Genomic DNA, 24,906 nt, shown 5'->3' on the forward strand with positions numbered 1-24,906 from the left:
TGGTATCGATAGAGCAGGAAGGCTAGGAAGTAGCACGAGTAGCTTCCGAGAGTGCGGCGTCTGCTTCGATAAAGACCGGGGGGAGGGGGCGTTCCCACATTAGACCTCATGTGTGTTGGTTCCGCTGGAGTGAGGAGACAATGACCAAACGATGACTTGAAAAAGATGACGTGGAGTCCGCTCCAGAAAGATGTGCCAAGCTGCTCCCTGCAGTCGACGATGCCGGATGTTGCGATGTAGCCGCAGCAATGCTGTAAATTGCAAGACTTCTGCTTTTGTTTCTTTTGCCGCTCGAATCCCATACTTCATTTCAATCCAAGACACTGACTACGGCGATGGTGCCCATTTAGTCCTCGCGAGTCCCATCCTAGCAGATGGAAGTATACGTAGATGGGTGCCATCTGGGCTTATACAGATTGGGCTGTTGCAGCCAAGCATCCAACATCGGAGCAGCTTTCTTTACTTGCTGATGGGGTTCCCTGGATGGATATCCAACACATAGCGTACCATGCCGCGGAATGGAGCTAAAAACTTCTTCGGCATCGCTCAAATCGACATCCCCCTTGTGAGGCTCGTTAAGAGGCCGGAAATGTGCGTTTTCGAGCAAAACTGGCCTTTGGTTGGTTGCCACGCAACACACGAATCCTTGCAAGCCATCGCGCGCGTGCTACACTTCGCGCCGGTTTGCATGCAGCTGCGCGAAACAAAATAGAAAACGTTCACTCATCTCTCTGCAGGTCGTGCGTTGAATCGTGGTGGTCAACATACGACTTGGGACCCAGCCCGAAGCTTTCTGATAATATACGCATTCTGATTCGTTGACACGGGTCAAGCTAGGCTTTGCAAGTGCATCTCAGCTGGCCTCCTGTCAGATCGAGACTGTAAGTTTCATAAGGTTTCGTCCAGGAAATGTCGGTGACGGTAGTGGCAAGACCTGATCGATGGAGCCTTCCATCCCAACCGTGGAATATTACCGGTACTATTCCGCCCGTTTGTCTCAACCGACTCCACGGTCATAGCAATCACCGACAGTCACCCACCTGGTCGGGTTATTCAGAGACATGGGGTCCGTCTTATCCCTGGTAGGAACCCGTAGGCAGATGTATACGTGCACCTGGTGTAGAGAATACACTCGATGCGACTGATTTAGGAATGTTATCGTGCGGCTTGCTCCGAGTGTGAATGCGCCTTTTGGTGAAAGATTCAGAACAATTCCATCAAGCCGGTGATGCAAGACTGCTTCCGATCGGTCGAGATCTTGTGTTGGCTGTTTTTTTTTTCCAGGTCACTTCACGGATGCTGTGGTGGACGCGAGCCGAGGTTTATCCGTGGATTGACCGCCGGCCCGGGCAGGGCAATCGGGGCCCACATCTTTGAGGCTCATTCTGAATATCGCAAACGGCTACCGATGAGATCGCCACCAGCTAAGTGAACCAGTCAGGCGAAGGGAGGAATACACGAAGTCAGTTCTTGCCAAACCTTTCGCAACCCGAAACGTTTGTTCACAGAGTGAAGCATCCTGTCCCCCAAGCTAGCCCTTCCAATCACTTAACACCACTGTCAGAATGGACGCTGAAATCAGAACCGTGTTGCCCAACATCGACCCGGTGCTCTCTGAGTACTCCGTCGGGTACTTGACCCACGCATCGACCATCTATTCCGATGAGGAGGACCAGTCCGGCCCTTCACCCATTGCGGAGGCTGCTGCTACTGTTACCGAGCTGCTTCTTTCTGCTTCTGGAAAGCCCGATGCCAAGCTCCAAGATAGGATTGAGAAGCTCGTTGAGAAATGGGTCGAGAAGTATACTGAAGCTAACGGTGGTATGCGGAGTGGCCCTTCTGCCGTGAAGCGACTCGACGAGACCTTCCAGGTTAGCTCTCAACGAAATATGTCTTCCACCTTGGCCGTTTCCACCGGAGCCGTTGATCTCGAGTCCGCAAACGCTCGCAAGGTCGAGTCCAAGGTTGACCGTAAGAAATTGGAGAAGGCCGAGCGCAAGATCGCTGCCAAGCAGCAGAAGAAGACTTTCAAAACGGTCGAGTACGAGGCTTCCAGGTTGCTCGACGAGCCAGAGTCTACTCAATCATACGAGGAGTTCTACATGGCGGTCAACCCGCTGCAAATCGGCGGTTCTGGTGCCAACAAGACCAAAGATATCAAACTGGACAACATCGACGTGTCCATCGGTGGTCAGCGTATTGTTACCGATACCGACCTGACCCTGTCCTACGGTCACAGATACGGCCTTGTTGGTCATAACGGTGTCGGTAAATCTACGCTTCTCCGTGCTCTGTCTCGCAGAGAATTGCCTATTCCACCCCATATCACCATTCTCCACGTCGAACAGGAGGTAAGGATGATAAAGTACTCAGTTTTTGTCCCACTTCATGACTGACGCCCATCTAGCTTACCGGAGATGATACCCCTGCAATCCAAGCCGTGCTCGATGCCGATGTGTGGCGTAAGGTTCTTCTCAAAGAGCAGGCTGTAGGTTACCCTTGAACCATAATCACTTGGGTCTCGTGTATGTTGACAATCCGTTAGGAAATTACCCAGAAGCTGGCAGACATTGAGAGTCAACGGACCGGCTTGGCTGATACCTCAGCTGACGCTGCCAGGCTCGACAAAGAGAGAGAAGCCCAGGATAGCCGCCTCGGCGACATCCAGGGCAAGCTGGCTGAGATGGAATCCGACAAGGCCGAATCAAGAGCCGCAAGTATTTTGGCTGGTCTTGGTTTCTCAGCCGAACGCCAACAATATCCCACCAAGACCTTCTCCGGTGGTTGGCGTATGCGTCTGGCTCTTGCGAGAGCACTATTCTGCGAACCCGATCTGCTGCTTCTTGACGAACCGTCCAACATGTTGGACGTTCCCTCCATTGCCTTCCTTTCCAACTACCTACAAGGATATCCCAGCACCGTATTGGTTGTTTCCCACGACAGAGCCTTCCTCAACGAAATCGCGACGGACATTATTCACCAGCACTCTCAGCGCCTCGACTACTATCGCGGCGCCAACTTCGAGTCCTTCTACGCTACACGTGAGGAGCGTAAGAAGACGGCTAAGAGAGAGTACGAGAACCAGATGGCGCAGCGAGCCCACCTCCAGGCTTTCATCGACAAGTTCAGATACAACGCAGCCAAGTCTTCGGAAGCTCAGTCGCGCATCAAGAAACTCGAGAAAATGCCGGTACTGGAGCCGCCCGAGACCGAGTACAGCGTGCACTTCAAGTTCCCCGACGTTGAGAAGATGACGCCCCCAATCATTCAGATGACTGGCGTGACGTTTGGGTACAGCAAGGACAAGATCTTGTTGCGCAACGTTGATCTTGACGTGCAGCTAGATTCTCGAATCGGCATCGTCGGACCCAACGGTGCGGGTAAAACAACTGTCCTCAAGCTGCTGATCGGAAAACTGTCCCCTACGTCTGGTCTCATTTCGCAGAACCCCCGCCTGCGCGTTGGTTTCTTTGCCCAGCATCACGTTGATGCATTAGACCTGACCATGAGCGCCGTTGGGTTCATGGCCAAGGAATACCCGGGTAGGACCGACGAGGAGTACCGTAGACAACTGGGTGCCTTTGGCATCACGGGTACAACTGGTCTGCAGAAGATGGCGGTGCTTTCTGGTGGTCAAAAGTCTCGTGTCGCCTTTGCCTGTCTTGCTCTTACCAACCCGCATATTTTGGTTCTCGACGAGCCTTCTAACCATCTCGATATTGAGGCCATGGACGCGCTCGCTTCTGCTCTGAAGGAATTCCAGGGCGGTGTCCTCATGGTTTCTCACGATGTCACCATGCTGCAGACAGTGTGCACTTCTCTCTGGGTGTGCGATGGAGGCACGGTCGAGAAGTTCCCTGGCGATGTTCAAGCCTACAAGAAGAGAATCGCATCTCAGGCCGATGCGGCTGGTGTTGTCAAGGCTCACTAAGGGGGAATGATACTCGTGCTTGGGAAGATAGTTTCTCCGTAGATGCCAAACCATTCTCTTATTTTATTTTATGCGAGAATCGGGATGCCTGAGTTGTCAGTCACAAAGCGCCTCCTTGAGGAAGTCGAACTACACGAATGCTTGTGTCCTGCCCAGCGTACCAGCCCAGTTTGATGGCTCTCAGGCACACCGTCGGCTCAATTTGGCAGCAATGGAACCCCTGCACACTTGGTTCCACTTTGTAATTTAGCGCTGTCGACCATTGCTTGGAGACAAAGCCGGATAACTCAATTGGCGGACGCTTGGTGGGTTGACACTGGGGGCTAGCGACGGTGCGTCTCCTTGACATAAGTACCGGTATTGCACAGACGGCTGGCTACCTCTTGTCGTCGGGGCCTCCCCTCGCTGACTGCTTTGGAGCGCCAAAGTGTAATGCCTTGTAATACATAGATTATGGTCATCTAGGGGTGTCGTGCTATTAAATGCTTGGAAGCTTCAGTGCAGTCGGTCATCCCGGGTCTTGGATCGGAGAGAACAGAGGAGCAGAATAGGGATTATTGGGTAGGCAGGTACGTGCCCAGGTAACACGTCGTGCCTGCCAATCAACGCCGATCTGAGTCCTCGACTTGTTGCGACCCCACCATCAAATAGTGCCTGGGAATGGTCTTTCCCCAATCAGGATCGTGCACGGATCCCAATAGTAAACAAGCGAGCTGCACCCTTTTCCTCTCTGGCCTGTCTCTGGGCACCTGGCCTGTGGCGGTGAGCGAAATCACGTTTACCCGCAAACAAAAATCAACAACCTTTCCCCTACCTAACCACACCTTAATCTCATCCACTTTCCAACCACGTCCACCTTGGAAGCTTCGCGCAGCTCTCAAGCACCTCCCACTCGTCCTCTCCTTTGCTCATCGTCGGCCTAGTCAGCTCAAGAGCTTTTCTCCATTCACAATGCGTGAGATTGTAAGTCCTTCCCCTCAATCATTCGTAACAAATAAACCTGCGACCGACGCGTTTGGCGACGAATCGTCGGCCTTGCCCCTGAACGTACCCCGCCGACATTTCCACCCAACACTGGTCCTCACCGAAGACGACCACGATTGCCATCACCGACAGTATGCACCTTGGGGATATATCGCTGACCATTGATTGTTATACTCGATAGGTTCACCTCCAGACCGGCCAGTGCGTAAGTCTTCTCTGATCCCAACCAACAATCCAAGGTGCGGGGCTAACTTCTTTGAATAGGGTAACCAGATTGGTGCTGCCTTTTGGTGCGTAGCCAGACCGACATCATCGACTTCGGCGAGATTGGCCTCGAAAAGACATTGGATATTAATACGGGCACAGGCAAAACATCTCTGGCGAGCACGGCCTCGACAGCAATGGCGTGTATGTTGCCAACCTCCAGATCTGGCCACTTCCTCGAGTTCACCGCTAATTTCTCAACAGTTACAATGGCACCTCTGAGCTCCAGCTCGAGCGCATGAGCGTCTACTTCAACGAAGTTTGTTATCCTAGCCCCCCCCAGGAAGCAGACAAACCTATTGATGAATACTGACCTTGTCACGTACCCAGGCTTCCGGCAACAAGTATGTCCCTCGCGCCGTCCTCGTCGACTTGGAGCCCGGTACCATGGATGCTGTTCGCGCCGGCCCCTTCGGCCAGCTTTTCCGCCCCGACAACTTCGTCTTTGGCCAGTCCGGTGCCGGCAACAACTGGGCCAAGGGTCACTACACCGAAGGAGCTGAGCTTGTCGACCAGGTCCTTGACGTCGTCCGCCGCGAGGCTGAGGGCTGCGACTGCCTTCAGGGCTTCCAGATTACCCACTCCCTTGGTGGAGGTACTGGTGCCGGTATGGGTACTCTGTTGATCTCCAAGATTCGCGAGGAGTTCCCCGACCGCATGATGGCTACCTTTTCCGTCGTTCCCTCCCCTAAGGTTTCCGACACCGTTGTTGAGCCCTACAACGCCACTCTCTCCGTCCACCAGCTGGTTGAGAACTCCGATGAGACCTTCTGCATTGATAACGAGGCTCTCTACGACATCTGCATGCGTACTCTTAAGCTCTCTAACCCCTCGTACGGCGACCTGAACCATCTCGTCTCTGCCGTCATGTCCGGTGTCACTACCTGCCTGCGTTTCCCTGGTCAGCTGAACTCTGACCTGCGTAAGCTGGCCGTCAACATGGTTCCTTTCCCCCGTCTTCACTTCTTCATGGTCGGATTCGCTCCCCTGACCAGCCGTGGTGCCCACTCTTTCCGCGCTGTCAGCGTTCCTGAGCTCACCCAGCAGATGTTCGACCCCAAGAACATGATGGCTGCCTCTGACTTCCGCAACGGTCGCTACCTGACCTGCTCTGCCATCTTGTAAGTGTCATTTCCAGCCAACCTACAATGTCAGCACTTGCTAACAGCTGCCTCTCAGCCGTGGTAAGGTCGCCATGAAGGACGTCGAGGACCAGATGCGCAACGTCCAGAACAAGAACTCTTCTTACTTCGTCGAGTGGATCCCCAACAATGTCCAGACCGCCCTCTGCTCCATTCCTCCCCGCGGCCTCAAGATGTCCTCCACCTTTGTCGGTAACTCTACCGCCATCCAGGAGCTCTTCAAGCGTGTCGGTGAGCAGTTCACTGCCATGTTCCGTCGCAAGGCTTTCTTGCATTGGTACACTGGTGAGGGTATGGACGAGATGGAGTTCACTGAGGCTGAGTCCAACATGAACGACTTGGTCTCTGAGTACCAGCAGTACCAGGACGCTGGTGTTGATGAGGAGGAGGAGGAGTACGAGGATGACGCCCCCCTGGAGGAGGAGGTTTAAGCGTTGTCTGAAAATGCTGTGCCACCTTGGCCATGTCTTCACCCAACCCGTCTGCGGTGGCATTTCGCTTCACTATTCCAGCTCTGCACTGGAAATGGGCTTCTAGATATACCTCTCTTAGTAGTTCGCCTGGCGTATCAAAATGAGTACGAAGAATCAGAGATTACTCTGTACAAATTATTGGCAACATCAAATGCATAGTTTTATGGCAATTGCGACACCTCTAATCTTGCCAGAGTTCAAGTATTCGTATCTTCTTTCGTGACTGACAGATTATCTATGTTTAAACGTGGACACCCTCGAGCTGAACCGGGGCCAATCAGAAGGAGCGTCAAAGTGGATCTGATGTGGATGACTAAGACGCGGAAAAGTTCCTGTAGGTCCCTAATCCCATCTGTCAATCAACACGCGAAGGAGAGCGTATTTGGAGGGTGAAGCTTGCCATTTCACGACCACAATGCTTGCCTCCAGCCGAGGAACGGCCTCGAGGCAGGTGTTTGCCGCCTCGCCAGCTACGACGATACCGGCGTTTCTCGCGCCATTCCTGCAGCAGCAAAATCTCCTGCTGTCCCGACGACGGTTCTCCTCGACGCCGACACGGCATTCGAAGCTCGGCCGAACGCCTCTATCAATTCCGCCTGGCGTGGAGCTGGCCATAAGTGAGCCCAAGCTGAAGAAGGATCTGACGAGCTATCTCAAGGTGTACAAGAGGACCGTCACTGTTACGGGACCCCTGGGTTCGTGTTTGTCCTGGCTAAAACTGCCCACGGAAACAGAGGTTTAGTAAATGCTAACCAGAGGGTTGAACTAGGCAAATTGGATCTTGAGGTCCCGTCTTTTTTGAATATCGACCACGATGTCGAGGGCAAGCGGGCGCTTCTCAGCGTCGAGGACTCGAATGTCAAGGAGCAGAGCGAGATGTGGGGTGAGTTGCTACCTGGGTCTAGTGTATCTGTTTGAAGCAAGCCTGAGCTCTGGCTCGTGCTGAAATGGCTCTCCGTTCTTACGAAACCGTTAACTGGATCGTTTGCTGACTGATTCTCCATTCAACAGGCACGACATGGGCCTACCTCCAGCGCTACATCATGGGCGTCTCGGAAGGTCATACGGCGCTTCTCCGTCTCGTAGGCATCGGATACCGCGCGACCGTCGAGCAGCGAGGCGGCAAGGAAGAGTTTCCAGGCCAGAAATTTCTCTGCCTGAAGCTTGGCTTCACGCACCCGGTCGAGCTGGGCATCCCGCGTGGCGTCAAGGCGACGGCAGCGAGCCCGACGCGTATCCTCCTTGAGGGCATCGACCGGGAGGAGATCATGAGCTTTGCTGGCCGCGTGCGCAAGTGGCGGCCGCCGGAACCGTATAAGGGCAAGGGTGTCTTCATCAACGACCAGACCATCAAGTTGAAGCAGAAGAAGATCAAATAGATGACGCAGAGTTGGCAGACGAAGTGTGCGGATAGATTTATGGCACCGCTACAACGGGCCCGGGTGCGGTGCTTATCCAACATAAAAGCCAGAGGGCTGTGTACAGCTGTATTGATATCACTGTGCGGGCGGGAAAGAAGAAAAAAGACACATTGTATACTATTACTTTTTCTCTTTCGTTTTGCTGTTCTTTATAAACAAAAGTGACAGATCTATTCTCTTGTATTTTGCCTAGGTGGATTTTGAGCTTAGAACGTCCTGTACAACCTTCAAGACATCTCCGTGCACTGCGGCCGGCGCGGCGATGACACCCTTGTTGTTTGCCAATGTCCGGCCGACGGAAAAGTCCAATCTCTTGCCGTGGATATCCGTGACCTGGCCGCCGGCCTCGCGCACGATGAGGTCTCCCGCCGCGTGGTCCCAGATCTTCTCCTGGTATGTCGCACTGACGGGCAGGCGGAGGTAAATATCGCCGGCGCCACGGGCGATGGAGCCGTACTTGCTCTGGCTGTCCATGCGGACACTGGGCTTGGTGATGCCGAGCTTGGCAGCGATCTGCGCCTGGTCATCGTGTGCGCTGTGACCGGCCTCGACGCTTTCGCAGAAGGTCGCTGCCGACATCTCGGTGATGGGCCGCATGGAGATGTGGGCACCCTCGGCAATGGTGCCCGTCCGCAGCGGGCGGGAGGTGGCGCCCTGGCCAAGAACAGCGGAGAAGATGACGCCGTAACCTGTGTCGTCATTGGCGTTGGAACCAATGTCGGCCGTCAGAGGTGCCTTATCGTCGACGGGAAGGTTAGGGCAGCCGAGGACGCCGACCTTAACGTCGCCGTCAACCATGAGGCCGAGGCAAACGGCGTACTGGCCGCCACGGAGGAATCCCTTAGTACCGTCGATGGGGTCGATGGCCCATATGCGGCCGGCAGCACCCCCCTTGCTGTTTCCGTGGTCGATGAGATCCATCATGCTCTCGGGAGATTCAATGGCGCCACCGAGGAAGGACTCGGCTGAGGAGTCATCGAGCTTGGTGGTGCGGACGAGTTCCCAGATCTGGTCACGCAGAGCGGGCTCGGAGCGCAGCTGGGCGGCCTCCTCCTCGGCAACGATCTCGTCGTCGGGGAAGTGATGGCGGAGGGCGGAGATGATGAGGGCCTGGGCGCCGAAGTCGCCAATGGTAACGGGGGACTTGTCGTTCTTGTCGACGGTGCCCTTTGCCTTCTCGTGGAAGACGCGCTTGGTGAGGATGGAGGCGCGCTGGACGGCCAGCTGGGCGACCTCGAGCTCCTTGGCGTACGAGGGCATGGCGGGCGACGGGCTCTTTGAAGTCGAGAAGAAAGCGCGCGGGGAGTTGGCGAAGAGGGTGGCGGGGAGGAAGTGGTCCGAGAGGAGGGAGAGCCGGGGGATGGCTCGTAGGGACAAGATGGCCAGCGTCACGACGAATACGGAGGAGATGAGGAGGAAGGGTATGGACGAGATGTTGGCGGGTTTCTGTCTCGTTTTGTTGGATGGTTGGACGTCGGAGGGCATAGAAGTCTCGGACGAGGTAGAAGGTGTGTATGGAGGGGTGTAGCAGGCCGGAGACGGGTAGGCTTTTGGGTCTGATCTGGCCGGGATAGTCCAAGAAAGCACAGCTGTTGCGTCATACGAGGGCACTCGGAGGGGTATCGTGTGGTACCTATTTTTCGATACAAATGTGGACATACACACGCACACGGGATGTAATAGCCAGCAACTGCCAGTACAGTACCAATCGACTTTTCACTAGATCACCCACTTCTCATTCTGTGGATATGGGCCTGAGCAGAGAGGAGGGGTTGGAAGAGGGGGACGAGACAGACAGGTCTGAGGGCTGAGAATGCGCTGTCGAGGGGCATTTAGGTAACACCCCTCTATGCGTGCCCACTGCTCCCTGTGCTGGTGTGGGGAATCGTGGCCGATAGCGGCAGTGCAGTGCGTAACGACTGCCGCTGCAGGTGCCTGAGGTACTGTGCACTGTACAGCGTGCAGCAGCAAGGATCCACCGCCGCTGCCTTCCTACCTACCTACCTAGGCAGCTAGGTAGGGTACCGTAAGGTAAGCTCCAAGGTATACACGAGGAGGACCCTGACCACTTCCCATTCCATCGTGAACCGCTACAGAAAATTATTCACTACAATCACCGCGCCAACACCACCTCGACGTCTCCAACCGGCATCATACTGCAACGGCGACGACGACGACAACGACGACAACGAGAACAGCAAAAACAACAACGCCAGCAAATTTGCCCAACTACAGATACACGATGACGGCCGCACCCCGCCTACGCTCCATCTACCGCTCCCTCCTGCGCGAGCTTCCTCCCCGTCCCGTCCTCGCCCGCGAGCGCTCCTCCATCCACAACCGCCTGCGCGCCAGCTTCGCCCAGACCAGCGCCAACGCCAACACCGAAGCTGTCACTGCGGAGGCCGAGCAACTCGCCGCCTATCTCCGCGCCCAGCGCACCTATGTTACCCTTCTCGAGCGCTACAACCCGGGCATGGACATGGACGAGGAGGAACGCGTGCGCCTTACGGCCCGGAGGGTCGGCATGGACTTGCCCAAGGAATTCAAAGATCGGTTGAATTAATCGACTTTGTGGCTGAATTGAGCTGTAGAGTGTTGGAGGCTCGCGGGAGATGCAGACGGGTGCCGGTCGAGCCACGAGGCTCGGTTGCACGTTCGGGACATCCGACATTATCGGCCGAGAATAAAGACCGTCTACCACAATGACTGTTGGGGCATCTCCTTGTTACGAATACGGATATACTACGGTCTTGACGAGTTTCTTCACCGTCAATACCTCTCTTTTACGCACCTTGTTTTAACATGTACATTACCAGGGGCAGGCGTTTGGGTCGGAAAACACATTCAAGAGACTTATCATCAACGTGCGAAAATCTCCAGAGGACCAAAGCGCTTCAAAACGGGAGCGCATTGTCACGTTCCCGAAACACTCGAATTAGGCTCAGAAAATAGAGCTTCTCACTTCCATCTCTTCGTGTCATATCAAGTGGATTCCTGGGCTGCAGATCCAACACCCGGCGCTTCTCAAGTATGTACAAGTGTAAAATAAGAGTCGTTACATACGCAAAGGGGTATCAACGTCGTTGAAGCCATGAGAAAAAAATCTATAACCCATCACCTTGCCTCTTCCAAGTCTTCTCGACGCCGACGTTCTCTCTAGACACTTCCCACGCCGCCCTCTTCAAGGGTCTCGTCCCAACCCCCCGTCTCTAACAGATACTCCCCCAACATCTGTTTAACATTCTTGATCTTCTCGCCCAGAGCGCTGGTCCACTGGTCCTGGACGACGCGCACCTTCTCCTTCAGGTCGTTTGTCAGCACCAGGCCCTCCTCATGCCGCAGACGTTGCGCCCGCGCCTCGCGCTCCTCGTCGCCGCACTCTTCAATGTCGCCGTCCTCGGCCTCGCTCTGGACGACCCTGGCCTTGGCATGCGTCACGGCCTCTTTGACCTCGTGTAGCAGGCAGAGCAGGTTCGTCTGCGACTCGATGAACTGGTACGTGCTCTTCTCCGTGTGCAGGAGCAGGCTAAACAGATATTGCAGTGGGTGCCTACGGTACGACGGGTTTTCCTCATACTCGGCTGTCGGGATCTGGATGTTGAAGTTCTCCAGGTACGGCGGGATATTCTCCAGCAGCCGGCAAAGAGGCGGCGCGATGTCCCAGAACGCTGAGAGCTGTACCTCCACACCACGCATCACATTTTGCTCCATGACGGCCTGGAACTCCTGCGTGCGCGCAAACACCTCGTGCGCAAAAGCCAGCTGCCGCTTCGCGGCGTCCTCAGCGAAGAAGCCCTCAGCATTGCGGAGCTTCTCCTCGTTGCCGGCGAGCCGATATGGCGTCAGCACAACGTCACGGTACCGGTTGTTCCGGTCTGTGAGGATGTCGTAGATGGCCCGGTGCAGCATTTCCCTAGCCTCAAATATCCACTTGAGCAGCGTCAGCTTTTCGAGTAGCTCAGGCTTGTCGTCGCCTTCTTCCTGTGGCATGTCTGCCGCACTTGCCACGTCGTCAAAGAGACCACTCGCCAGTTTGTCGAACAATGCTGTGGCCTTCGCAATGCGACCGGTGACGAGGTCGTTGAGCGGCATTACAACCTGGCTTTGGAACTGCTCAAATTCCGTCTTGCCAAGTTCTTTAAGTTTCTCTTTCTCGGCGGCCACCGAATCTTGATCGATAGCTGATGCTTCGGCGAAGGACATGTTACCGACGTTGACTTCCTCCTGGAGGTTAGTCCGCAGAGCATGTCGCCGTTCGGCAGAGGCTTTTGCGGCCTCCTCGCGTTTCTTGGTACTAGTCGCTTGGAACCTTTCCCTGGTGGCTTCAATCTCGGAGAGGTCGCTAATCTGGCGGACGGCCATCCTCGTCTCGGCAAGCTCGGGATGATTGTTGTTCACGGCCGGGTGATGGCGGGGATACGGCGGTGGCAGTGTGACGAGACGCGAGACATCCAAGTGGGCCGGGTTCGGTGTTGTGGGCGAAGCTGATGATCCAAGGGAGTTTGTAGAGTATCGTACTTGCTGGGGTGTAACTACGGGCTCCGGCTCATGCCATCCCATCTTCTCAGGAGGGTAACTGTCATTCGACGATCTCAAATTACTGGGCCCTGCGAATGCTTCAGGTCTTTGCGGAGTGTCCTCCCACTGAAGTGCTTCTCGAGCTTCCTTGGGCACGCCCATATACTTGGACTCCCTCTTGGACCTCTCAATCAATTTGCCGCCTGCTCCTGAAGAGTCTGCTTCCCACCACCTGCTTGCTGGGCGTCCACGGGAATCGACGTCGTAGTTATCGCTGACACTGAGACTCAATATCGGAGAAAGGGACGGCATGTAGTTAGAGGAATAATTGGGGTTTGCAGGACCTCCGATGGGCGAACCCGGTATGTTTGCTGACGCAGGGGCTGAGCTGGATTCTCCGGGAGTCTCACGATAGATTGAGTTGAGTGAACCGCGATGCGACCGGGTCGGTTCAGAAGACTGAGGCGTCCATTCAGCCTGGGAGGCTCCGGATTCTCGTCTCGCCACCATGGGGCGGAACAAATCTCTTGTCAAATCGAAGATTTCCGAGCCCATAGCACCGATTGCGGATGAATATCTTTCGCGTCTGATCCTCGACTCACTTACAATAAAGTCGGCAAATAGCCGAACACGCTCGGCATCAGAGGCTGCCGTGGTCTCTTGCATGGCGAATGCTTGAAACCGTTCAATCGTCTCAGTGCAGAATTGATCGGCGGTTTGTGTGATGGCAGCATGTTTTGTGGCCGACATAAACGCTGACGGGAGCCCATCTGCAGGGGTCACGGAGCTGAACCTTGTCTGGGAGCTGGACGCCGATCGAGCTTGGAGAGGGGGTGTCGGAAGTGCTTTGGGGGCTATGCTTGGTGATCCGTCAACCACGGGGGTGCCTTTTGATGGGTGAGGCGAGAAAGGAGGCGTGGCAGCTTCGACTCGAGGCCGCTGTGATGACCCGGGTGCCCGCGGTGTTGTTGACTGCTCATCTGTCCTAGGTGTGTCGTTTGCTGTCTGTCCTCCACTTCTCGGTGTTGATTTACTGATCGTCAACCGGCGAGAAAGTATGCCTCCGTTCGGAACGACAATATCGCTAAGCTGGACCGGGTTGATGGCACCGTCTATTGAGTTGTGCGGTCCCCCATGTCTAGTGCGGCTTTCTGAACGACGTTGGACGATGGTTTTGTCGTGACGGACTGCTCTCGCCCGGCTGAGACTTCCACCAGAGCTCAGTGCGCCAGAGTTGCTTGAATCTCCTGTCTGAGTTGAGCTTGAGGCACTCGCGGTGTCAACAGTCAGGCCCGGAGAAGGCCTACGCTGAGATTCGCGATTCGCCTCTTCGGGTTGGTCAACCCAATCTGCAGGTGTCGGGGGAACTGGTCCCAGAGCTGCCACGCCGCTTGGCGGTGGCCGCCTCGTAGGTGGCGATGCCATGGGCGTGGTCGTTCTATGTAAGCTTTGAACACTCTGAGATCGAGACGAAGCCGATGGTGGCACCGGTGGCGGTGGTGGGAGTGGCATTCCGGGCTCCCATCTTGTTTGTGACGCTGAGCGTGAGCGAGCCGAAGTCGGCGTCTCAACAGCACTTGCAGAAGCAGCTCGTCGAGCCGCGGGCGGCACCTGGGATGAGCCAGAATCGTTGGGGTATGGCATAGGATGTGGGATCTGTATCTGAAGGGGTGCTGGTCTCGACAGCGAAATAGGTGGCATGGGGTCCGGAGGACTTGAATCGTGGTGTTCTCTACTCCGCCTCAGGGAAGGGAAGCCAAATCGCCTTTCCCGGGAGCCTCCCCGGCCATTGGCACCCGGTGGCGGAGGAAAAGATGTGTTTGTAGAAGGTTCTGGTGATGGCCTATGAAGATTCGTGGGAGGAATGCGTGCCGCCGATGTATTGGCCGCTGGTGAGGACTCGAAGATGCCACTCGGCGGTCGTTGGCTCCGCGGAGGGCTATATGGAGGCGGGGGCAATGGCGATCCTTAAAGACTGTTAGCCAAGCCAACCCTGCGCGGCTGGGGTTTGTCAAAAGATTTACCCTGTTCTGGAAACTGGTGTGGTCGCTCGGGACCAGTTGCGGGTGAAGCTATCCATTCTTGCGGGTTGTAGGGCTGGATTGCACTCGCCGGTGTGTGAGCTGAGTGCAAGTGCGTCGAAGACACTGCAGACAGCGGGGTGTTGATCTGGCTGTGGTATGCACCCAAGGACTGGGTCAGCAACGGATTAAGACCCTGTCGGAGCCTGGTTGGATCTCGAGGGTTACTCATGATCAGTCAGGTTGGTGGATGCTGGGCGGCTTGAGGAACGGCTGAGATTTGAGCAAAGGTTGGGATTCGAGGAGAACCCCAAGGTGGTTAATAGGTGAGGGCAAAGGCAGACAGACCCGAGCCAGCAGCAACTTGTTGGCCGCTGCTCTTCTTCCTCGCTTTGCCAACCCGTTCAACTTGACTGAAGGGATGACAATCTCATGTCGCGGAGCACACCACACAACCGAGAGAGCGGATAGGCAGCCGGCAGGTAAGGTCGTGTTACACCGAAAGGTGAGAGGGCGCGGCTGAAGCAGAGGAAACAATTTTCTGGTGGGAGGATGGAGAAGATAAAAGAGATGTCTGCGGCCAGGCCTGGTCTGGTGCAGCTGCAGTGTGGTCAACTCCTGCATACGGGGGGTGCACGCATGTGGGAGGGTACCGGGGATGGTGGCTCACACTTGATCGCCTGCCAACACGAAGCGCACCCCCTCCCCCCTCTCCCCCCCCTGCGACACCTACGTCTTGGAAGGTCGAGGCAAGACATTCAGAAAATAGGGAGGGGACGCGGAGAAAGCGGGCTCTCGGGAGCAACCACGCAAGACAGGAATAGCAGCCGGGCCCCAGGGCAAAAGTGTGATGGTGGATCTAAAAGCCCCGATGAAGCAAACATAACTACCTAACTGCCTTTGAGACGGGAGAGTTACTTACTCCCCAGACATTGATTAACGCATGGCATAAATGTACCTCATAGCGGGGTACGGGGCACGACAGGGGAACTGAGGCAGATTCTCTTTGCTCTAGTAGCATCGGCTGTCCTGCGACGGGACCATCAATATCTCATGTGGTTGCGAATGCGTGATGACAGCATGCAGAAGGCGGAATGCTGCTATCCGCCTTGTTGTTGTTGACTCTGTTCAATCATTTCAATCTCTGGTTTTCTTTTCCCATTGCAGAACAACAGAGTAGCATGGTACCTACTACGTACTGTCACAATCGCCCATCGGCCAGAGCAGCAACCTGGAGGAGGGGTGAAGAGGAGCTCGGAGCCAAGATTGTAGCGTAGTGTCGATATGGCCGGCGGACCTTGAGGTCTTGGCATGGACTACCAACGAGAAGATGCGAAAATTCCGTACACTACCTGTAGTATTGAGGAACTCCCGTTTCGACCTGCCACCACCCAAGAGGAAAGGCGAGTGAACATTGCGCCAGGGTTCTCTCCAAAGTGGCCTGTCTTTTGATGGAGCCAAGAGAAGAAACTCGTGGAGATGTTGGCGGGGGGCAGCAACGATTGGTCGGCTGTCTAACGGGTGGTCCATCTATTCTTAGAACCCTCCTAGGACCCTGGCGAGTACCATGTGCATTTCTAGAGCGTGATTGGTCGGTAGCATTGTGAAAGAGTGTCGAGGTGGTTGTCGGCGCTTAAAATGATCATTGATTTGTCCGAGAGGCCAACTAAGGTACGGTTGTTATCCTAGCCGTGTCTCCTCTTCTGTGCTCGCACTTGCCGTTCGAATCCTGGCCTGGCAGCCTCATGAACAGGTATGCATTAGCGTCTGGCAAAGCTTTAGTCCTAGTCAGCAACCGGGACTTGTGGGTTGTTGTTCTCACCGACTCTATCACTTACCTTGTCTGTCGGCAAGATACTTCGGGTGGTTGGTTTGGAGATGCGCCAGGTACCGAGGGGGGCTTGCACATGACGAGGAGGTTTTCCAGCGTGATTAGCCTGGCGTTGCGGGGAGACTCAAGAACAGGCGGAGATGTTCTATTTCCATGATTGCTATTCGTTGACTCCGATATTCGACTCGCGAGGTATCCGTGAGCCTGGGGTTACATTCACCAATGACATCTTCAGCTTAATTTGTCGAAATCTTATGGCACCCTGTGGCCTCGATGGGATTCATCGGCGTCGCGCAAGCTGTTGAGATGATGCCTCTGCTTCCGCATGGTAACATCGTGTGAATGCGGTGGTCAAGACATCATTATTTGACGGCTTTCACAACACATACAAATCATTCAAAGAGACACGGTCACGTCAAGTGCGGACACCAGGCCGACCGGGAGCGACCACATCCGGCTTCCAGAATTCGGCTTGGAAACTATCCATAGCTAATAGGTCCACATGGCAGCACGTTTCACATATGGGCTGGTTCAATTCTCGGGGGCTGTAAGTTGCTATCTAGGGTGTCTTAATAAGACGAGCCGTGTAGTCGCATGCTACGGGTGCTTCTTTGGCAGCTCGTCACTCTCTACCTAGGCAGTGTCCGGTTAATGGCCTCTGTCGCAAAGGTGATCAAGTGATAAACCTCAGGGGTGGGTTCTCTTTGAAGTTGAAGAAGGAAGGACTCAAGATCACTCGCGATCTCACAAACCGACATCTGCGAATGGAGACTTCATGTATGCTGACCACAAGATGTCCCGTTTATGCGATCCGCAGAGGTGGTGTATGGTGAATTGGAAAATCAAGCGACCAGAGAGAGGCGCGGCATCGCAGCATGCCTTGAAAGGAGAATGAAAAGAAGGGAGTTGGAACATGGGTCCGACATGAACTATTTGTGTATAGACTGGATGACGATGTTGAACATGCAAGGCGTTCTTCAAGTGGTAAATGCCGATGCGATAAGGACCACCAATCTGTGCAGACGAAGACGCGAACGAGCTGGCAGGTAGGTGGGTAGCCTTGCGGCTTCCTTGCGAAGCTTCTTTCCCGTCCGTCATCGGGAGCACAGGCCACCAATAGGCGCAGCACCGTTGTACTGACTGTGGCAGCAATGGAGCTAAAGGTGGGGGGGCAGCATGCCGCAAGAGCGGGCAAACCAAACGGCCGAAAATTTACCGCCCGCCAGCTGAGGACCGTCAGAATTCTAGAGCTTTCTTTCAAAAGAAGGTCCCACGCTCAGATTTAATTCCTTCTTCTCTTTCTTTCCATGCGCAAACGCTTCTGGACATGACACCCCAACGCGCCAATCCGCACTGAGGTAAGGACAGCATCCCCTATTCCCCGTCTCCTTTTATTTACCCACGCTTTCCCTCCCAACATGATGATACGCCAGCTGGCACCAGTCATAGAGTGATTTGTACTCCCATCTTTGATGAAAAACGCTGCGGTCTTTTGACCAACCACTGATCCGGGACACCCATCAACCTCCTACAACACCTCACCGTCACATTTCGTCTCCTTCTTTGCTAACCCGCCGTTCGGACCCTACAGTCACCCGTTTTCCTACCTCGCAGCCTGAAATCAGAAACCGAGTCACCGCCGACAAGATGGTCCTCCACAACCCCAACAACTGGCACTGGGTCAACAAGGATGCCTCGGCCTGGGCCAAACAGTATCTTGAGGAGAGCTTGACAAAGGTCGAGTCTGCCGATGGCGGTGTCACGGCAAAGATTAGCAAGGTTGTGAGCATGGATGGCGACGTCGACGTTAGCCAGAGGAAGGGCAAGGTCATCACCATTTATGATGTTAAGCTCGTCTTAGAATACACCGGTAGGTCATACTTGAATGCAAACACATTTGTTTTATCCCATAATACCTCGTTCAACAACGCCAAACCTCTGCCTGCCATCGTATCGTTTTTGTGTGAAGTAGTCGATTGGGGCCTCGCTAACGTAGCGTAGGCACCACCTCTGACGAGACTGAGGTCTCGGGCACCATCACTATTCCTGAGGTCGCCCACGATACTGAGGAAAACGACTTTGTGGTGGGTCCAAGTGAAATCTCTGCCGTTCCATAGACCCCGTTTTACTGAAGATCTCCGCCTCAACAGTTCGATATCGACATTTACTCCGATGCCAAGGAGAAGCAGCCTGTCAAGGACCTGGTTCGCTCTAAGCTTCTGCCCCAGCTCCGCCAGGAGTTCATCAAGCTTCCTGCAGCTTTAATCGCCGAGCATGGTAAGGATATCCAGCATGCTCCCGGCTCCAACCCTTCGAGCGGCTTCTCCACGCCCAAGTATCACCCTCCAGCCTCGTCCGCAAAGTCCACCTCGGCTTCGACAAGTGTCAAGACCGGCAGCGGTAAGGTTGTCAACACCACGACCCTCACCGACACAGCCGAATTCCGCACTACCGCCGAGGAGGCCTACCAGACCTTCGTCGACCCCGCACGCATCGCCGCCTTCACCCGTGCACCTCCTAAGGTCTTCCAGGGCGCTATCAAGGGCGCGAAGTTTGAGCTATTTGATGGAAACGTCACCGGCGAGTACCTTGAGCTCGACCCCCCAAAAAAGATTGTCCAGAGCTGGCGCCTGAATCAGTGGCCCGAGGGTCACTTCTCCAAGCTCAGCATTGAGTTCGATCAGAACGATGTTGACCATGTTACGCTGATGCGCGTCAACTGGGACGGGGTCCCGGTTGGCGAGGAGGAGGCGACCAAGCGAAACTGGCAGGAATACTACGTCAACAGCATCAAGCGCACCTTTGGGTATGTTCTTGTCTCAAAGCTGTATACATCCAATGTACTAACACTTTCCTCAGTTTCGGCACCATCCTCTAAACGCACACTTCTGAGCAAGAACAGGCTTTTCAGGGTACTCGACTGCTGTCGAATAAGTTCACAAGGAAGCGTAAACCTTTCAGTAGTCGGCCACGTTGGACGAGCAATGCAAGAAACGATAGCATAATCAGTAGATTCTCGAGGTTGGCTTATCGAAACCCTGAGTAGCTGGGCGTCTGAGAATCCTTGGGTTCAGCAGGTACGAACTAGATGAGACATGTTAAAATGAAACGAAGATAAACGTCAAAATCATGTCCTTCGTGCGTGGCCCTATCTGATCGATTCCTGTATGTCTGATCTGGTCATATTTAAACAATGAATACGGGGCTACAACAAACATTCGGTGCATAACGCCATCAGGACGCCATTGACCAAGGCGGATACGTTACATTAAACACTATTTACGACAAATATCTTGGATCGAGTGGTGTGGCTAGAAGGGTCAAGATTTAGATGCGTGCCTCTGTCGTCCGGGATTTTCCACGGGCGGCTGATCGCGCTTGACATTGAAGTCGTAGTTGGAGACGAAGATGTCTGCCAGGTTATCCCATAGACCCAGGTCATACAGATTTTCAACGTCTTTCAGATTCCAGACCCGCTCCCATTCACCCGCACCCGGCCCGTGATCGGGGGGAGGCATCCCGTCGTCGGTCCTCGCCAGTACCTGCACGGCCTCTAGAGGCCAGCGCGTCCGCTTTGGCTCGAAACGCGTGTCCTTTACACGATTCGCGGACATGCTGCGCTTGAAAGCACAGCCATCGTCCATCTCGGCCTTCCAGTCTGACCACTTCAGCGATTCGTTGGTGGTGGTGCCGCAGTAGATTAGCCAGACAGTGTAGCTTAGTAGCCCCCAGACCAGAGGCGACGTCATGGCAGCGAGCAGGGTGACGGCGCCCATACCGACACTGTCTTGCAGGGCCCAGCTCCAGATGAGCAGGTACTCTTTGAGCCCCATGCCCTTCGGTAGCCAGAACGACCACGTTGGATACTGCGAGCCAATTTTGCCACCCAGCAGGGAGAAGCCGAGTAGGGCACCATACGAGGTGAGAAAGGCCGTGGACAGCAAGAGCAGAACGAAGTAGTGTTGGTTTTGGTAGCCTACACAACCGTTGATGAATATACAATGGTGGTCAAGCTTGGCGACGCAGCGCTTGCAGATGCTGCAGTGCTTGGAGCGGGGCGGCTTGATGAGGTTACAGGTGCTACACATCTGGCCAGGAAAGAAGATGGAGTAATCGTAAGGATAGAGGGACATGTAGTAGGCGTGGTTCTCGGGTGTGATGTAGCCCGGGTCGGCCATGACGGAGAGGTAGAGAAAGAGGTATGGAAGCACAGTGGCGATAGAGCCGGTGACTTTGTGGAAGATAGAGAGATGGGGCCAGGCGCCAGGCAGGTATAAGTATTCCGACACGGAAAGGATGAGAAGGAAGAAGATCTGCAAATGTCAGCTCGTCTGAACAACAAGAGTACGATATCTGTTTCTCTTATCCAGCCACTTACGACCACAGTGGGATGCCGGTCATACATCATGTAGTTGCCGAAGCGCATCATGGAGGTTGAGAACCTTCCTCCAGTCAGAAGTCTGTCTACAGCTAGGAAGCCGTTCGGGATATGGATCCACATGACTCTATGCAGCGTTGCGATAGGGGTGTGCCTGCTGATGGTTAGCAAATAAATCTTACAAGCTATATACGGTAGGTCCAACTGCCCGACGAACTGGGTGAGATTACGAACCTTAAAGCCGGTAGCCGGCCGAAGAAGGCGACAAAGACCATGAAAGAGATGCCCAACACAAAGAGAGCCACGTTCCTAAAAGTCACCATGATGACTGAATTTCAAACTATTATCACTTCTCGTGAATCATAGTTTATTTGAGAGGAAAGGGTAAAGAAGACGAGCGTTTGTCTAAAGGTGTCTTGTCAAGCTCGAGTTTTAGATCGGCTGAAGCGGGCAGTGCAGTAAGAAGCTCAAGTCAGCGGCCGTACTCCGTAGTGAGTGGATAAAACCTGAGGTGTCAGTCAAGGCCCACCACCTCCCAATGATCTTGGAGCTACAAGACACTGGTTGATCTCACTATACTTTTTTGTCAGACATGGGCTAAGTGACTGATGGGAAGGCTTCAAGCACTCGGTACGAGGAAAGTTCACTGGGAGCGATGTCATCAAATGTGCCAGAGCATTGTTGTATCGACCAGTAGAGGTCATAGCGTTTCGTTTCGTTCGAGGAAGGCTACGTAACCTTTATAGAGCTATATCCTCTAGGTACATACCTTTTATCTTCACACGTGATCACGCGACGCACAAAGGAAACTGCGCGTCGCTGCATCATCAGTGTAACATGGTTGCACAAGACCAAGAGTAATCTGCACATTTGTCTATTAGGCTTGGGCCAAACAACGACATCCATTTTCCTTGCACCAAATGCTCCTTGCATCAAACGCAAGGGTGGTCGTCGTCTGGTCCCATATTCATGTTCGCCTAGTTGGGGAATCCGACCTCGCTGACAAGCTCAATCTCTCTGCAAATCCCCTCGTCACTTTTAAGAATTACATCAATACGTGCTTCCCCACCTGGCGCCTGGCTACAGCATTGACCGGGTGCTTGGTTGCAAAAGAAGCATCAGTTCATTCCGCTCGGTGTCAGTCCCAGTACGCGCAAACTCTCTATCATTTCAACCGCGGGTGTGAGCCCGCAATCAGCGACGCGCAGGGCATCTTCAGCACTGGACAGATCGAGTCTACCGAGACCATCCGCTTCGTATCCCTTCCAGAATATAGTTGATCTCACAGAATGTCAGCGGCAATCACATACAGCGGGGTGCCCGGTGCCCGAGGTCTGCTCTTCAAGGAGACCAGTTTTTACGTTTTCCAGCGCGTTCCCGATAGGAAGACCATCCTGGATCTAATCACAGTACGTCTGCGCCCGCGATACTGTCATGGTGAAATTGTAGGCTTACGTTAATAGCAAAACGGCGGCAAGATCGTCAAGACTGATACTAATAAGGCGGACATAATCATCGCCGATCACCCCAGGCCAGAATATCCGTCCACGTCACTCCATTGGAAGTTTATAAAGGATTCCATCGATAACGGTGCTATACAGGAGACTGATAAGTATTTGATTCATCAGTCGCCTATCGCTTCGCGTCCGGTCGGGTCCTCTCGTTCTCCCGCGTTGTCAGCGCCACTCAAGGGAACCCGTACTCCATTCACCGCAGCCGACGATGCGATTCTTGCCAAATGGGTGCTCTCGCATCCAATAAACAAGAGGAGCGGTAATGAAGTATATAAAGCACTTGAGGAGATGGTGGGTTTCTCCTTCAGAAGTATACTCTGACGGGCCACTGATGTATAAAAGAATAATCGCCACACTAGGCAGTCTTGGAGAGATCGCTGGGTGAAGAAGGTCTCTAAGTTGTCTCAAGCCGCACTTGACAGCTTGGTTGCTTCCGCTCCTAATATCCAGCATTCAACACCATTCTCCGAAATAGCTCAAGCAGGAAGGGGACGTTCGCTCGCCCCTGTTGCACCAGCTGTTGTGCAACTGCCGGCAGCGGAGACGCGGGCCAAACGCGCGACCCAAGAGGCTGAAGCCAAACCAGAACTGACTCCCTCGGAGAGAAACAAGTTTATCAAGGCTGAAGATGATGAACTTTTACAGGCGGCCAGGGAGCATGGCCCTCCACTCACTACCCGCTTTTTCCAGGCATTCGCAGACAGAGTACGTTGCACCTCTTCCTTGGTAAACCTGAACACCGAGCTGACATGTGACAGAATACCAGCCACTCCTTAGTTGCCTGGAGAAAGCATTGGACAGACATTTTGAAACCGTTGCTAGATGAAAATTTTGAGGAAAAGGATCCTTTACCCCAGGAGCTGTCTACGAGCAACCACATGCTTAAGCCAGGCCAATTAAGTCGACGAGATGAACAGGCTAGGCAACTCGATACTCTTCCCATAACCAAGACGTCGGGGCCTGTTGTGCCGCCAGTCTCACGACCTACAGCAGAAAAAGATGACAGCACTCAGACGCCAGCGACACAAGGCGATGGCGTAGCATCCCACGGTATCTCGAGAGAATTCTTCTTCGATCATCTGAAGGGATTCTGGGAGTTTAGAAGGTTGAAAGGTGCCGCCGATTCTGAAATCAACAAATTGGACCTTGGCATCAATCCCGAAATCAATGGGCAACCCATCGACACATATCTTCTTTGGCAAGTCGTCAGGGACCAGTACCAGCAAGGAGGTGTTGAAATTGAATGGGAAGCAGCCGCGAAGTCTCTCGGCCTGCAGAGCGAGGCTGCCCAGCCATTACAACAGTACTACACAGACTATGTCTTCGAATTTGCCGCCAGCGGCGTGTTGGACGAGCCCGATGCAGAATCCGAAGATGACGAAGAAACATCTCAGTCTGAAAAGGATGAGCTTGACCTAGGAATGCTGGCGAAGCCTCAAGACATGCGATCAGATGCTACTCTAAGCACCTCCAAGAAAAGACTGGCTATCGCCATGGATCCTTTCGGTACACCATCAACTCCAAATGGTAGAAAAAAGAGACAGCGTTTTGCCTCAGATGATGAAATCCCTTCCACTCCTGACGAGAGGTTAGTTATCGCAAGCTTTGGGAACATTGGCCCCAGCCCCTCGCTCAGCGCCGGACAGGGACACAGGGCAGTTCATGACGAGGTAGACCTAGATATGGAAGGACAGGTTGAGCAGTCCCCTTCTAGGAGAGCTCGTCGCTTCGAACCAGAGACTCAAGACTTTGCCTTCGAAGATGCCCCTGGACAAGAAACACAAGGCAATACCGAGTTTGACATTTCACCGTCACAGCAGCTTCTTGGCGAGGTAGACGCTGTGGAATCCGTGACACCCGTGCCTCTGTCGTTCAAGGACAAGGGCAAGGGGGTTGAGAGGGAACCGGCTACAATCTCATCTACAGCACGAGGGTTGCCCGCCGAGGACATCAAAGTAGCCCCCAAAGAACGGAAAGAGCGTGCCATCCCCGATTCTCAAGAATCGTTAGATAAGACTGCCGAGCTTGAGGACTTGATTGAGCGCTTCGACACGTTTGGATACGCGCGCGAGGATATCATTACTGCGCTTAAGGCCACGTCACTCTGCACTCCACTAGCCACAGATCTGCTCAGGCATCTCATGAAGCACAAGGAGCTGCCTAACAACTGGCAGGGGGTCTGGACGACTAACGATGATAGGCGGCTCCGACGGGTTGATGACGGGGATTTGGAGGCTGGGCCTAATCGGGCGAAGCTGCAAAAGTACTGGGATTATCTCGTGAAGAAGCACACGCAAGAGCGGATCCAGCGGAGGAGAGAGTTTTTGGCGTACCTAGATGAAGTCGCTCAGAGCTCCCAGTGAGCTGATAGAGGATGCCGTTATATGGTAATCTCTTCCTTTTTCTTTAGTTCTTTACTGGGGCTT

At 54.1% G+C, this 24,906-nt stretch overlaps 9 protein-coding genes across 9 annotated transcripts; 6 read left to right on the forward strand and 3 right to left on the reverse strand.

Moving 5' to 3' along the window:
• Positions 1 to 1,565: 1,565 nt before the first annotated feature.
• Positions 1,566 to 3,931, forward strand: GLRG_08785 (ABC transporter; the record flags this gene model as incomplete). Its single annotated transcript, XM_008099335.1, has 3 exons — positions 1,566 to 2,351; positions 2,408 to 2,488; positions 2,546 to 3,931. The coding sequence occupies 3 exons, from the start codon at positions 1,566 to 1,568 to the stop codon at positions 3,929 to 3,931; spliced, it is 2,253 nt and encodes a 750-aa protein (XP_008097526.1).
• A 951-nt stretch (positions 3,932 to 4,882) lies between these two features.
• On the forward strand, positions 4,883 to 6,752 carry GLRG_08786 (beta-tubulin; the record flags this gene model as incomplete). Its single annotated transcript, XM_008099336.1, has 7 exons — positions 4,883 to 4,894; positions 5,097 to 5,120; positions 5,180 to 5,205; positions 5,282 to 5,323; positions 5,384 to 5,438; positions 5,510 to 6,300; positions 6,359 to 6,752. 7 exons carry the CDS (start codon positions 4,883 to 4,885, stop codon positions 6,750 to 6,752), a joined length of 1,344 nt encoding a protein of 447 aa, XP_008097527.1.
• A 457-nt stretch (positions 6,753 to 7,209) lies between these two features.
• GLRG_08787 (ribosomal protein L6) lies at positions 7,210 to 8,173 on the forward strand (the record flags this gene model as incomplete). Its single annotated transcript, XM_008099337.1, has 3 exons — positions 7,210 to 7,489; positions 7,564 to 7,677; positions 7,806 to 8,173. The coding sequence occupies 3 exons, from the start codon at positions 7,210 to 7,212 to the stop codon at positions 8,171 to 8,173; spliced, it is 762 nt and encodes a 253-aa protein (XP_008097528.1).
• A 231-nt stretch (positions 8,174 to 8,404) lies between these two features.
• On the reverse strand, positions 8,405 to 9,475 carry GLRG_08788 (3',5'-bisphosphate nucleotidase; the record flags this gene model as incomplete). Its single annotated transcript, XM_008099338.1, has 1 exon — positions 8,405 to 9,475. The coding sequence occupies one exon, from the start codon at positions 9,473 to 9,475 to the stop codon at positions 8,405 to 8,407; it is 1,071 nt and encodes a 356-aa protein (XP_008097529.1).
• A 982-nt stretch (positions 9,476 to 10,457) lies between these two features.
• On the forward strand, positions 10,458 to 10,781 carry GLRG_08789 (FMC1 protein family; the record flags this gene model as incomplete). The annotated part of the gene is made up of 1 exon (XM_008099339.1): positions 10,458 to 10,781. One exon carries the CDS (start codon positions 10,458 to 10,460, stop codon positions 10,779 to 10,781), a length of 324 nt encoding a protein of 107 aa, XP_008097530.1.
• A 593-nt stretch (positions 10,782 to 11,374) lies between these two features.
• GLRG_08790 (uncharacterized protein) lies at positions 11,375 to 14,989 on the reverse strand (the record flags this gene model as incomplete). Its single annotated transcript, XM_008099340.1, has 2 exons — positions 11,375 to 14,703; positions 14,761 to 14,989. 2 exons carry the CDS (start codon positions 14,987 to 14,989, stop codon positions 11,375 to 11,377), a joined length of 3,558 nt encoding a protein of 1,185 aa, XP_008097531.1.
• Positions 14,990 to 18,235: 3,246 nt separating this feature from the next.
• Positions 18,236 to 19,466, forward strand: GLRG_08791 (uncharacterized protein; the record flags this gene model as incomplete). Its single annotated transcript, XM_008099341.1, has 4 exons — positions 18,236 to 18,458; positions 18,590 to 18,672; positions 18,739 to 19,394; positions 19,448 to 19,466. The coding sequence occupies 4 exons, from the start codon at positions 18,236 to 18,238 to the stop codon at positions 19,464 to 19,466; spliced, it is 981 nt and encodes a 326-aa protein (XP_008097532.1).
• Positions 19,467 to 19,908: 442 nt separating this feature from the next.
• On the reverse strand, positions 19,909 to 21,289 carry GLRG_08792 (DHHC zinc finger domain-containing protein; the record flags this gene model as incomplete). Its single annotated transcript, XM_008099342.1, has 3 exons — positions 19,909 to 20,901; positions 20,967 to 21,120; positions 21,201 to 21,289. 3 exons carry the CDS (start codon positions 21,287 to 21,289, stop codon positions 19,909 to 19,911), a joined length of 1,236 nt encoding a protein of 411 aa, XP_008097533.1.
• Positions 21,290 to 22,255: 966 nt separating this feature from the next.
• On the forward strand, positions 22,256 to 24,843 carry GLRG_08793 (Rap1 Myb domain-containing protein; the record flags this gene model as incomplete). Its single annotated transcript, XM_008099343.1, has 4 exons — positions 22,256 to 22,375; positions 22,430 to 22,771; positions 22,823 to 23,185; positions 23,239 to 24,843. The coding sequence occupies 4 exons, from the start codon at positions 22,256 to 22,258 to the stop codon at positions 24,841 to 24,843; spliced, it is 2,430 nt and encodes an 809-aa protein (XP_008097534.1).
• Positions 24,844 to 24,906: the final 63 nt, after the last annotated feature.

Source organism: Colletotrichum graminicola, assembly GCF_000149035.1.
Source record: "Colletotrichum graminicola M1.001 genomic scaffold supercont1.41, whole genome shotgun sequence".
NCBI lineage: Eukaryota > Fungi > Ascomycota > Sordariomycetes > Glomerellales > Glomerellaceae > Colletotrichum > Colletotrichum graminicola.